The 14,285-nt window shown below is 42.5% G+C and overlaps 1 protein-coding gene across 1 annotated transcript in view; it reads right to left on the reverse strand.

Moving 5' to 3' along the window:
• The window catches only part of ccdc85a (coiled-coil domain containing 85A), a 39,687-nt gene extending 26,786 nt beyond the window's left edge, over positions 1–12,901 (reverse strand). Inside the window, 5 exon segments of the mRNA XM_069658812.1 lie at positions 9,813–9,895; positions 9,938–10,101; positions 10,104–10,158; positions 10,223–10,887; positions 12,368–12,901. Of these exon segments, the coding sequence (XP_069514913.1) occupies positions 9,813–9,895; positions 9,938–10,101; positions 10,104–10,158; positions 10,223–10,887; positions 12,368–12,598 (1,198 nt within the window). The 5' untranslated portion in view covers positions 12,599–12,901.
• Positions 12,902–14,285: the final 1,384 nt, after the last annotated feature.

Genomic DNA, 14,285 nt, shown 5'->3' on the forward strand with positions numbered 1-14,285 from the left:
CCATTGTGTTGTTAAAGTGAAATGAATGCAACCGATTGGTCTATTGGTAAGGGAGCTGCAAACACCATGTGTAAGAGTACTGTTAGTCGCCACTAACCCAAACCCACAGCCCCGTCGCTGCTCTGGAAGTCTGCCCTTCACTTGCTGATGACAGTACTTTTGACTCGGCTCTGATCTTATGGTTCCCAATTGGCATGAAAACTCAGCAGTCACAGCACTTCTTGAAAATGTTGACTTAAAACAACACACTGCTGTGTAGAGGAACTCTTGGCACAGTGCAGGGGCCAAACTCAGTGCTGTAACTTAGGCTGACCTGAATGCTTCAAGGCTTCATAGCTTCTGCTGTGGTCGTGGTCATCAACGTCTAAACCAGTCTTAGAATCCTGCGCTTTTGCAGTGAGTGAGAAAGTATATTTTCTGAAGCTCGATTTCTTTGGCTACATTTAAATGGACCATGAGGAGCAGATATCTGCAGGATGCATCTTTTGACTTAGTATAGGACGAGATTATTATTTTCACACCAAATCTGATTCAGGATTCAAATTTTGTTTTTGGACGGCTGCGTCTTGTGCATCCAACAGTGCCAGGCCTGGCTCCGACTCTGCTGCTTGCCTCTGTTTAAGATGCTGGAATATCCACTCACGGCCACTCCATTAAGTACACCTGTACAACCTAATGCAGTTCAGTACAACAGCACTGCCATGGATTCTTTTATGAAGTTTACATTTTGGGATTCTTTGGACCTCGTGCTGTAACAGCTTTTTCACAGAGTTTGAGTAATATGGATCAGTTTACATCTACAGACTGCAGAAGACAACATATGGGATTAAGTAACCAAGAAACCACCAGATGGTGCTGCAAAAAGAAATGCTGATAATAACAGAAGCTCCCAAAAGAAAACTGCTTATAAGCTAAAGACATCTCTCATAGAGAGCGAAGGAATCTGTTACAGACACACAGGGTACCTTTTAGTGACAAACCAGGCTCTCAGCTAACTCAGAGTCAAACCCTTCAGCCGCAATATGAAAAGACAGTCCGCTTGGTGTTGTAGTCACGTGCAATCGATAGATCAAACACTGCAGGACTTCAGCAGAGTGGAGTGGGGTTCAAGTCCAATGTAAAACAGAAAAAAAAAAGAATAGGAAACACACCATGAAACAGACCTTAACATAGCACTACCGTGTACGTCTGTATGAGACGCCACAGATGGCCGAGACAAAGCCTCCTTTTGCTGACGAACTGAGATGAGAACGTGTTGGTTTACTTTGCTATGAACATCTGAGTTTGAGTAACCCCCTAAATTCTATTCAGAACAGACCTAAATGTAAACCCATAATTAAAAGCAGTATATCATTATTATTTTGTGCATCCTAAATCATATGTGACGATGAACGGGTATCTCATGAAAGGAAACCTTCATCTCGACATCAGTCAAACCAGGAGACAGCCTGAGGGTCACATTACTTTTAAAGCAGCATGTATTGATATGAGCAGCGTAACTATAAAAGGGGAAAATCACACAGGGCCTTTTCAATTATTTAGTGCACCAAGGCCGCAGTGCAGAATGACCACTGAAGTTAATGACCTCAATTTGTAAAAGTGCTGGCCTTTGATGGAGGCAGCTTAATGAAGATTTACACTGGCTGTGTGCGGGGCAGCAACAAAGGGTGCAGAGCTGCATAGAAAAGGTATTACATGCTGCTGCTACGGTCCGCAGGCAGGGGACGGTAACAGGAAGGAAATGGAAGTAGAATGAATGAAAGTTAGAGGAGATGGATGAGGCGGAGAGAGAAGATGAGGCTGGGACCTGGGAGGAGCAGTGGAAAGCTGCAGGCTGCAGAGAGAGAGCAGTCAGGGTGAGGGAACAGAGTGAGGAAGCAAAAGTGGGATTATTTCTTATCAATATTTTTTGATTATTACATGATGTGTTTTATCAATAAAATGTGAAAAATCAAACGCTAAAAACTGTCGAAAACTGATTTCCAAAACTCAAAATCTCCTTATTTTTACAATCCAGGACTCAAAGAAATTAAGGAAAGTGCTGAGTAAAATCAAATATAAAAAGCACAGGGTCTTGATTAAGTAGACCCAGCAAATGTTTGGTACTTTTGCTTCATAAGTGAATTACATGGTTATGAGAATTGTTCAGAAACATTGTCTGTTGATCCACCAATCAATTAATTGACAAATAATTAGTGCACACATTACCTGTCTGAACAGACTGCAAAAATGAGACATCTCATATCAAGACACTGGCTTGAACCGCAGATATCTACATTTGACACCATTGTGTAAAATCTGTAGAAATATCTTTGTTTCATAGTAAATCATTATAATCCACTCAGTGTAGAGGACAGTTACCAGTCATGAGCATCACTGGAACGAAGCCTTGCAAGCTAGTTCAGGCAGGCAACTTTAGCTGCACTGATTTCACACTTGACGTGCGTCATTCTATGCAATCACCTGACAAACACTTCCTCTTAACTTGGCGGCCTATTTTAGCTGCAAGATTTACGGTCTCTCCCTCTGCTGTCACTTCCATCGCTACCCTGCACCAGTACTGGCTAATACTTTCAGCCCCACCACCACCCCAGCATCCACCTGCAGGCAGGGGGTTTAAGATATTATCTAATTACTCCTCAAATTTCTGCATGCACAATAAATCTGCGAGGAGTGATGAGGTCGGAGCCTAGACACCAAACACAAGCTATGTTCTGCTGCTGCAGTAAACATTTCAAAGTATTACAAATGTGAGTTGTCTGACTGAACTTTATTAATCCCTCAGCTAGTTTTCAATTAAACAAACCTGGTTGGCATATTTGTTAAGCAATCAGACAATACTGAACCTTAACAAGCTTTCATTTTATGTAAGGCTTCTAAAGAGCTTTCTGGAAATTTTCTCTTCATCATGATAATAACTCATTACATTTGGACTAATACAGGGCATTTCATTGCCAGTGACACATCCAATTATAGAAAATTAAGTTTCATTTTTCTGCCTCCCACAGTTTTCCTGTAAATGTGAATTTGTCCTCTGCAGCCAAATTTTCAGCTCTGTGACGTCCGACTTTTGAATTAAACCATTTATATCCAAACTGTTCCCCACAGAGATCTGAGTCATCTGCAAATCATCAATCCACTTTTTACTGATCTTGACACTGTTGTCTTACAAGGTAATTACTGAGTGCTACAAAGCAAACTTTACTAAACTTTTACTTCTTCTAAAAGCACACAGTATGTTGCATATAAGATGCATATGAATGCATCATCTCAGCTTACAGTACAGTACATCCAGCCGCTATTGTTTCCTGGTAACAGCTGAGTCAGGGATCCTGCAAGGTACAAAACTATTTCCTATGGCCTCAGCTGTAATATAGAGCACTTCCACTCAGCACTATAGAAATCATTACTGCTGCTGGATGACCATGGTACAGCAACAACACAATCATGTTTCAGCAAACAGCTTCCGATGCAGTCTGTGAGGCAACGGGAAATATGGGCTATAACCTACGAACTGAAGTGTGAGCTATACCAAAGAGTTTCAGTTGGCTGCTCCACACAAACAATTTCTCTAGTCCACTGTAAGTTAAAGCCATCGCTTGACTATGCAGTGCACATTTATTATATTTATTTAATTATGTAAATATATGTCTAGTAGTATCAAAAAGTGGTTTAATAGATCGACTGCTATACTGTATGTGACTCTATGTGGAAAAAACGAATAATAATGAGCCTTCGAATATACATTTTACAAGCACAGGCACAAAGAGACCAGTGTTATCATCAATGCTAACAGCAAAAGCAGTTTCGATTCTGAATTCGTCATAATCAAGTCAAGGAGACTAAACAATTTGTTAATTTATTCATGAACATGATGACATTGTCTCTCCTCTGTCTCAGTTAACTCTACCCTGGCTACAACCAAAGAAAGCCTCTCAAAATTTGGCTTGAAACAGTAAAAATGCATATTTCATATCAAATCTGAGAGTCTTGTAATGCATTCACAAATATAAATAAAAAATAAACCTACATAACTATTGGAAAACCTACTTGACAAAAAAGTTAATTCTGCTGTTCAAAATCTCAAGACTGTGTGGGTGTAGTAGATCGATTTATATTGACATCTGCACGGCTCTGCACACATACACACACACACACACACACACACACACACACACACACACACACACACACACACACACACACACACACACACAGGCTTTGCATTTGGATATCATGATTTCTGTTTCTACCATGGCTGAGTACACTACTTAATTAAAAGTGTTCTTTTTTCAATTTTTTAGTGTGTTGTTGTTATGAAAACGGGAAAAAAACATGAGTCTGTAACGGTCTGTACATGGTGTTTTATTTTTAAATGACCGGAGGCTGTATGCTGTTTTCGTGTGTGACTTCCTGTTTGGAACAATCTGCTCTGTTCAGCTTGACGCGTGCTTGAAGCGGCCTCTGTCAAAAATAGACCCCAGCACGTATCTTTAGCGGAGCAGAGCGGAGAGACGCTTCTGGGCTGCGGCACGTGCTGTGGAATCACAAGCATAGAATTGAATGGGAGCAATCAACTCCGGAGGTCGCGGCGCACACGGAACGCGCCAGAGACTGATCCTGTGGAATTTGAGGGGTTCTCCGCTACATCAAACATGCACGTGCATTTTGCAACTGCTGCGTTCCGCGCAGACGCTGTGTGGTGCGTCTCTCTGCAGCACCGAGGCAAGAGAGAGAGGTGCTGTTTATTACAAAAAGTACAGTTTATTGCTGGCAAAATGTTCAAATACTACTCAAGCTATCATTATAGTTACGATTCCTGGTGTGGACCACCTTTTTACCTCATGGTGTTGAAGCTTAGTGCTACCGTTAGCTATTACCGTAAGAGCTACCGTTACCTGTCAAGACGGAACAGGGCAGCCTCTGCATCGCTTCGCTCTTCAGTCCCTTACACTCCCATTCTCATCTGATCCCTCTTTTTATTTCAGGCTCTCTTTGTAGCTTTTTTCTCCTCCAAGCTCTTCTTTCTTTTTGCTTCTTCAGCAGTATATGCTGTTGTGGTCAAAGGAAGTGCAGGAAATTTACCGCACATTGCCATAGCTCCTGACTGATGCACTGTCGCTGTGATTGGCTAGTTACGTGGGAAAAAAACCCTGATTGGTTGTTTGATTAAACCAAAACAATTTTTTGAATACAAAGAGGCGGGTGCTCATGATCACAGATCAGCAATCAGCATAATTTAAATTTAATATTGTTAGGGAAATGCAATGATCAAAATGTGTTATTTTAACCAAATTCTAATGAAATAATGTTCCCTGCTGTAGCTTGAAGCCAGAAGCAGAAAAGGAAGCAGAAGCCCTGGTGAGATTAGTGCGTAGCGTTAGCCAGTGCCTTATAACTACGGATCGAAACACCCTCCAGCAAAGCTCAACACAGTCTACAAATAAATCATTTAAGACTCATACTGAATTCCTGCAGCAGAAAATAATCAACCTTAGTCAAAACCCAACATCCGGTTATCAATTGTCAGCCAAGGGCGTTAAAATCACTCACAGACTACTACCATAGCTGGGTTTAAACAGCCAAATAGCTGCCATGTGACTATCACAGACGATTGGTTGGCAGAAGTTATTTTGTCTTTTTGAAATAAATGCCAGAAAGGCAATCGAAAACTAAAATGACAATATTTCCAATTTAGATTTATATAAATTTGTAATATTCTTCAATGCTAATGTTATGCAGAAGACATTGAATTTCATGGTTAGAAGGCTATCATGGATTTGGGTTTCCAGTGGCTTTAAACCTTCACTGATAATGAACATACTGATAGAGCTTCAGTCCTTCAGACTCTCAAAGTTGTTGAGAGACCTCTTGTTTCCTAAGGATGACTCAGTTGGCTTGAGCTTGGCTTGACATTAACTAGCTAGCTGGCTAACTAACCAGTGACCCTCCACCCCCCCATAACTGCCCATTCTTCAACAGCTTCATTATCAGCCTCAGACGACACCACTGGCCAACACCTCCACCAACAGTGTTGCTCAGGGCAGACACCCTTTGATCATTATATGTCCCTGTAGAGTCCAAGCGCCAAAGGCTTCTGATCATCATTGTATTATAAATATGTATCCTTACTTCATTTACTTGTCTCACCTGATTTAAATTAGGTTTGGCGCCAATGTTGCATAACACTCAAACACCTTTCATAACTGCTATATTTGAAGCTCACTATCTGCTGACTCCTGGAACATTACAACCCATGGAAAGCATGTGCTTGCCCACTACGTCTACAGTACATTCTTGTAATGTCCTTTTACCCACACACAGGAGAGACCCACTTCCTATATTAAACCAAACAGCCTACATTCTAAACCTTTTAAAAGGGGAAGGCTTGGCCTGTAACACTAAAGGCAGGTCTATCTATCTATCTTACCTGGATGGAGTTTGAGAGGATTTTTTCCTTAAACTAAACAACAAATAAAAATTGCATGAACAAGACTCTGCTCTTTGACTACTGGTTTGGTCGAGCTTTTGTCTGCAACCCTAAACACAATATTACATTTACAAAATGTCTCCCTCTTCTGAGCATGTGCATGTGTTCTACAGAACAGCCAGCAGTTGGTTGATTTATGTTCAAGTCTTACTGGTGTGTGAGTGCACACTGGATTTCCCCTACGGAGGGCTCTGGGGCTCTGCAGTGTAAGAGTTCCTCTAAGCACTGCATGCTGCATAAAGCATCACACATGAACAACAAATGAGCATACACCAAGAACCTGCACGAACAAAGAAACACAGATCCTGGCTCTTACTGAGGTAAATGATCCATCCTAACACCTTTTGTACTAACAGCCTTTTACAAACCAGGCTTCAATGTGACAACAGCCCCAGTTCAATTCAAATCAGTTCCCCAGTTCAAGAGATGGGTAAAGGGAGTCGAGGCGGTCCCTGAACACTACACGTTCACTCGTCACACTCAAAGTAAACGCTCAGAAGCACATTAACAGAGAGAAACAACCAGAAACACCACAAGGGCGCAGTCTTAGATATTTAATGGCAACAAAATTAAGTCAGGCTAAAAAGCAAAGCAAATGTATTTCAGATCTCCTCTGTCATTTCAAATCCTGACGTGTGTCCCCTGCTGTCACAAAGCAGCCTTTTATAGCCTGCATGAGGGAAAAATCAATGTGAACATTTCAGAGGAGTTGAGCAACTGTCACATGTGAGCTAATTAAAATGAGTGGACAGCTTTGAGACAGCTCACACACACACACACACACGCACACACACGCACACACACACACACACATTCTCTGCATGTGAATATTGACCTGTCATCCAACATGCACGTTAAAAACTCTCTTTCATATGTTTTGATTACAGCCTTGCTCTGCTTTCACTTCCTTTCCTTTAACATGTGACTGTATGTATGTGCGTGGCCCCGAACGCACCTCTAGTGTACCTGTGTGACCCTCTGACCCTGGAGAGTTGCATCATTCACGTTCCCCAGCCTACAAACACACACAGATGAGTACACTTCTCCTTCCTCAAATCCTCTGAGTTGTGTGTGTGTGTGTGTGTGCATGCTTGTGTGCATGTGTGCATGTGTGTATGTGTGTGCATGTGTGTGTGTGTGTGTGTGTGTGTAAATCTGGTATAAGCTGGGTCTAGGTCTTGGTTGTACTTCATGTGTCCTCATGTTGGTAAACTTGACCTTGTGGTTCCTCCTGAACATTAAACCAAGGTCGTCTATAATGTGACTTAACACAGACAGTCTGAAGTAAAGGAAGCAAGTATGCGAACACACAGGTTAAATATGTGTCCACATTTAATGTGTTTCAATTCTGCAAAAATCGACATCTCTTCTGTGTAATCTGTACAAAAAAAGCGTAACGAATTACAGCCTCCTGAATGTGTACCTCCACCAACCAATCATGTTAGTTTACATACAGTCAGTGTAACATTGAGAAGGATGGGCGTATGGGATATATAGTATATTGCCTACATTAATGAGAAGAGATCGTCCCTCAATGATTTACAGAAGGGACAGAAGACCAGAGAAAGTCTCAGTAGACCCTTTTGGCAACAGCAGAATAAACGGGTACTTAAGCAGCACAGCGAGGGGAGATGGTCCACTAATCAACTGCAGATGGCATCCTTCTCTCTGATGGATATTATATAAAAATAAATCACATTTTTCCAGGACCTTATGCTGTCAGAGTGAAGTTGACCCTTGACCTTTTTGTAAATAATGTCAACTCCTCACAATTTTATCCAACAAGATATTAGTGTGAAATTATCTGATAATTAGCCTATGAACTTTTGAGTTATGGCTACAAATGTTCACAATTACTTCTCGACTGTTTGGTTTTGCTAAATATGAATGCAATTCCATCCAGAAGCTCTTGAACTATCGCATTTGCAAGAAAAGGACTGGCGCAAAGGAAACCCAAAAACAAAGTGCCACAGCAGTGGCTGGTGCAGTGACTTGCAGTGCGGGTTGTGTACCAGACTTTTTTCTTAAACAGGGTGCAGTCACTTCCTGTAGTCTCTCGTGGATGCTTGTGAACCTTGTTTTCTGAACTCAGATTGGATAACGTCACTGAAAGCAGCTAATGCCATGTCTACACGTACACAGGTATTATTGAGTTTTTGCATCCTTCGTTTCCAAATAAAAACCCATCCACACAAGCACGGTTATAAAAAATCCCCATTCACACGAAAATGCAAAAACACAACAGAAACGCTGTCATGAGAATTCCACACCAACAAGCGGCGATATATCCCGGTCATGGAAAGAAGAAGAAGAAGAATCGCTGCCAGTCAATAGTCTGAAAAGATCTATCCTGACACCTTTGTTCCTCAGTGTAGTAGACAAGTAACTGTACATATATGTGTAAACATGTAAAAAGTCCTGAGCATCACAGTTTTTGTCACATCCGTCATTTAGCAATGAATGTCACCACATTAGTGACACGTTATCTCACCATGGAGATAACGGCACATAGCCTGACATCACGAGCAAAAACTCTGTTTACCCCATCTACATGTCTCTGCGAGAATAGAGTTTCTAAACCCTGGCTGGAGATTTACTAAAGATCCGTTTTCAGTGACCTAAAACGACGCCTGTCTGTGGACGAAAGGCCAAAACGCAGAGAAAATGCTACTTTTTGAAAAATACCCGTGTACGTGTGGTCAAGAAGAACATTTTTATTTTGGTTTGACTTTGGCACCATAGAACATATTACTGGCTGTGGAACTTTGTGAAATGTAAACAAAGGCTCTTTCAGTCAGGATGTTGTAAACTGCTTTGTCGTAATGTGACCCGGTGGCAGAGTTGTCATAAGAAATGAGGCATGAGATATAACGTTAATGTCAAACTTCTAGCCGATGGTCTTTTTTGCTTTTGGCGGTCAGATGTAGCCGTCTGTATTAAATTAAATTGTAGGTTTCATAATTGCTCTGCTATTTGTCTGCATCAATGGCACGTGTTGATAGAAAGCAAGCAGAGAGACCAAGTGAAACAATTAAATCAGCCAGTCAGGGTGGCATTCAAACCACTGATGTATGGGGGATGCAATGAAGAAGAAATAAAGCTTAGCTCCTGCTCAGAACCTGCCATCTAATTTTTTCCATATGACTATTAGGCTAGCTTATATACTAAAAGGTATTAAATCCCAAGAGACAAAAAGGTCAAATCTGTTCTATCATAAATGTGTCTGTGATGAACAGTGTAATCATTTTAATCTAAAATTATTATAAATGGGTTTTATATGGTTATGAATTAAAATACAAGAAAAGAGTTACCCTGTGCCTACCGTTGTACAGACTCTGGTGGTGGGGGGACATCTCGTCTCCAGCTGCTGCCCTCCTCTGACCTCCATCCCTGCTGGGGGAGCCACTGCTATACCTCCCCTTGCCGTGCTCCCCCCCAGGGCTGTGCTGATAGTGATGGTGGTGCCGTATAGATTCAGGACTACCCACAATCACACGCCCTTTCCTCAGGTGCTCAGGCGTCAACATGGCTGCCTGCTTGGCCTCGGGACTCCCACAGCTGGCCCCCGTCGTGTGAACCTGCCTGTGTCTCTGACTCAGCTCTGGGCTGGATTTGGCTGATCCTTTCCCACAGCTAGGTGATGCCTGCCCTGACATGGAGAGCTGTTTCTGGGCCAGAAGGTCAGAGCTGCAGGGTTTGTGGTGGGAGTCACATGGTAGCCTGGTTGGAGACTTGCTGTGTTTCTCCGGGCTATGTCCCCTAAGGCCACGAGGGTCCAGGTTGGTGAGGGATCCACCTCGAGGGCGGCACGACTGTGGGAAGGTGTGGTACTCTGGGGTCGAGCTATGCCTCCTGCCAGTGGATTCACACACGTCTCCAGGTTTATGGTGGTGCTCTGAGGAGATGCATCTCGTCCCAGATCCAGGGATGGCGATGGAACCCATGGGAGGGGGTTTGAGGTGGGGGTTATCTGGGCTATCCGTACTCCCAGCACTGGAGGTACTGCTCCCATCACCAACGTCCCGCAGCAGGCCAGGAGCTGGGATACCTCCACCCAGCTGAGACAAGCTGCTCTGACTGTCGATGGAGCTCCTGCGGCCGGGGCCTCCCTGCCCGCCTCCGCCCCCTCCTGCCACAGCCGCAGCCCTCTCCTCCTCCAGCATGAGGCACACCTCCTTGAGCTCCAGGTTCTCCCGGATGATCTCCACCTGCCGCTGCTCCAGCTCCTTTAGCTTCTGTAGGTAGATGGCCACCTCCTTCCTCATCAGGCCGGCACTGTAGCGGCCCAGACGCTGCCACTCCCGCGACACCTTCTTCCCCTTCTGCCGGTCGTCGTCCAGGAAGCAGCACAGGTCCCGCAGCTCCTGGTTGTCCTCCTGCAGTTTCTGGTTCACGTCCTGGTTTACATAGGAACACACACACACACACAGCAGCACAATGAGGGATTACATGCTGCAGGGATTGATCATCTGATGAGTGAGAAGAATGTTCCCATCATGCAGTTAAATGTGTGAGAGCTAATATGAGGAGTTAATTAAAGAAAATAACAAAATTCCTAATTTGATAATTGTTTTAATTAATTTCTCAGCAAATTCGCTAAATATTCTCTGGTTTCAGTTTCTCAGATGAAAGAAAGAGAAAGTCTTTGTGTTAAGGACTGATCATGAGACAAAACATGCCATTTCAAATGCAACATTGGGCTCCAGGTAAATGGGATGGGCCCTTTTCACCATTTTTCTAACATAATATAACCAAAATGATTTATCATTTCAATGGAAACAACAATTACAGCTGTATCCAATGATTGTTGAGTTGAATCATTTTATTCCTGATAAAGCTTCTTGGTTTATAATTTGAACCCAAAGACATCGTGCTTGATGTTACCCAGGGAAATCAACAAAAATGCACCACTGGAGACGCATGAACCTGCAAATATTTGCCACTCATGATTAAAAATGATGAATCCGGTTCATTTTGTGTTGATTGTCTTTCAGTCAACATATTTAATTTCTGATTTGCTAAATTAGCTAAATTAAATCATAATTTGTTGCAGCCCTGTTTATTTAAGCGGCTTTAAACAAAATGATGCAGTAGGACTGTGCATCTACCTCATGGCTACACCAGCAAACATTGTCAAAGGGGAGACTAGAGACAGCTGCAACAAGTCCTAAACCTTCATCCCTTCCTCCCCCCACCAAGATGGCAGCAGACACATTTACTTCTGCATTCATTGAAAAAAAAATTTGGGAGGTGTGAAAGTTATTTTCAAGAGCATCATTTTTGCGGTAATTCTGTCATGCTGAATTTTTGTATGAATTTATCAAACCCACCATATGTTTAATTTTACAAAAATAATATGTTTAATAAGAGTTTGTTGCGATGTAAGTTCTATTCTTGCTTTCTCTGACGATATGTCTATGTAATCATTAATATTGGGTGTGGATAATTAGCAGGGATATTCAAGTTTAATATATAACAATTCTGTTGGTGTATTCCAAACAGTCTCCAAGTAACTGAAAGAAATGCAGAGAGTGTTGCAACTGCCCCCAGTCTCTCCTATTTAGGGACAAAATTGGCAAATTTATTTTTTTATTTTTGGGCAGAGGCAGTTAATCTAAATTACATTTGATTTCTAATGAATACATTAAAAACTAATCAGCAGTTGCATGTATCATGCTGCATTTTGTCCATTCCATATGCAACAGGTTTAATGATTTTATATGTTTGATTATTTAGTGAGCATTTTGTCCTTTACTGATGATCTGAATATCAGCAGACTTTATCTTCAAGATTCTGCACAGGTCCAAATCAGCAGGCTCATTCTTGCCAAAACACACCGGTATAAAGCCCCAGGGAACCTGACACAACCCATCTCACCTTCAAACTCCGGATCTCGTTCAGGTGCTGCTGGAGTCTCCGGTTCACCTCCCGCATCAGATTGCCGTGCTCCACGATGACGCCCCTCTTCTCCGCCTCTGCCCTCCGCAGCCGCCGCACCAGCTCCTCTTTGCCCCACTTCAGCAGCTCCTCGTCGTTTATTTTGGAGATGTCTTCCGCCGGACCCTCTGCGCTTTTGGGCAGCTGCTGCTGCTGTGCGCCTTTCTCCATCCTTTCAACTCCAGTGGAGGTTACAGAAAAAAGTACTGTGTTTGCTGAATTTCAGAGAACAAGACACCAAACCAAGCCCTCTCAATACACCCGGGACGCTCTGATCCAACACGACTCGGGTAACCCCCACCCACCCTTCTTATGCCAGTGAAATCACATCGCTTCCATTTAGGCTATGCCTCTCTTCCACGCCCATGCTGCAGCTCCGTTTCCCCCCGGTGCTCCGCTACTATATACCCGCTGTTAGAGCATCGCTCTGCATGCTGCTGGGTCTCCGGCTGAGACCTTGGTCGGCTTGGAGGGGCGGTTTCTCTCCGGGTGCATGCCGGCCGCCTTGCGCACTCCTGCAGCTCAGTGCGCACTACCGCTGTCTGACCGCCGGGGAGGAGGACAGAATCAGGAGGAGGAGGAGCAGGACTGCAAGGAGAGGTTGCAGGTGCATAGGAGAGCCAGGATGCTAAGGTGCGTTAGTGAGAAGAACTGCCTCTCCTCTCTCGCTCTTTCACCCGCTCTCTCTTCTGACGCCTGTTTTGTCTTATTGCGCCATCTGCTGTTGAAGCAGTGAGGTAACAAAATATCTCGATAAGGTTAACGAGGTGTCCATCAAGTGTTTTTCATAAATATTACTCTGCCCATCGTTACATGGAGGCAGATCTTTTTTCTTGCAGATTTACATTATTTTTTGGAGAATGTGAATCTTTCACCAAATACCCAGAAACTGTAGAGACTGTAATATTGTTTATGGCAACAACAAAAAGAAGCTTTTCTTAATGTATGATTAGCTATGAATGAGGTCATTCTATTGTTTAAAGCAGGTTAAGCAATGTGTGTAACAACTCTTTAATTAGACTAACAAGGATATTTGTCACATATCTGTTTTAACATTTTTTTCCAAATGTGATGTGGCTCACTTGTTACTGCCCTACTTGCATACTATCCCTCCTATACAGAATTAGTTTAATCTTTATTTAATTTTAAATAAAGACAACTACATAGAAGGAATGAAGGATCTAACCAATTCTGCAAAGCTACTGTTTGAGTTGACATTTTTCATTTTGTAAGTTTAGTTTATAATCAGACTAAATGTTGTTTCTCTGGATATTCAGGAGAACGTGTACTCACCTGGTTGAGACAGAGGTCTTTGAATAACACAGAGTAATAATTCTCATTTGACTAATTTACAAACTGTTGCCTGATCTTATCTTTATCAGTGAATTATATTTTGTTTCTTGTGTTTAGTGTGTAAAATCTCGCATAGTTACTTGGCTAATCTGTTGCTACAAATGTCGCAGAGTTCATTCTGTATTTGCCTCTGAGATGGAGTTACTGTATAAAGTAGAATAAAATGAAAACAATAAGCTACATCTCACACAAACATTGCTGCTACAGCTTGAGCTCCGAGGGTTTCGTCACTTTGTCCAACCCATCAGTCTGTAGTGAATTCGATAACAAGTCCTTTTCCTTCTCTGCCCCATCAACCTAGAACACACTGCAGCAGAATTAAAAGTTGTCCAGATTTATTCCCCTATAGGGAATTTTAAAATACTTCTGTCTGTGGGGACTTGCTCATGAACCATGTGACTTCTATTGACCCATCTGCATTTATCACTTTAATGATTTTATTATTTGTTTGTTTCTCCGTATTGAATGTCCTGTCTGTCTGTAGCTCTGTGTTGTTGTTGCTGCT

This window comes from Semicossyphus pulcher, unplaced genomic scaffold (assembly GCF_022749685.1).
Source record: "Semicossyphus pulcher isolate SPU_LCO1_2020_fin unplaced genomic scaffold, fSemPul1.0.p SCAF_12, whole genome shotgun sequence".
Taxonomy (NCBI): domain Eukaryota; kingdom Metazoa; phylum Chordata; class Actinopteri; order Labriformes; family Labridae; genus Semicossyphus; species Semicossyphus pulcher.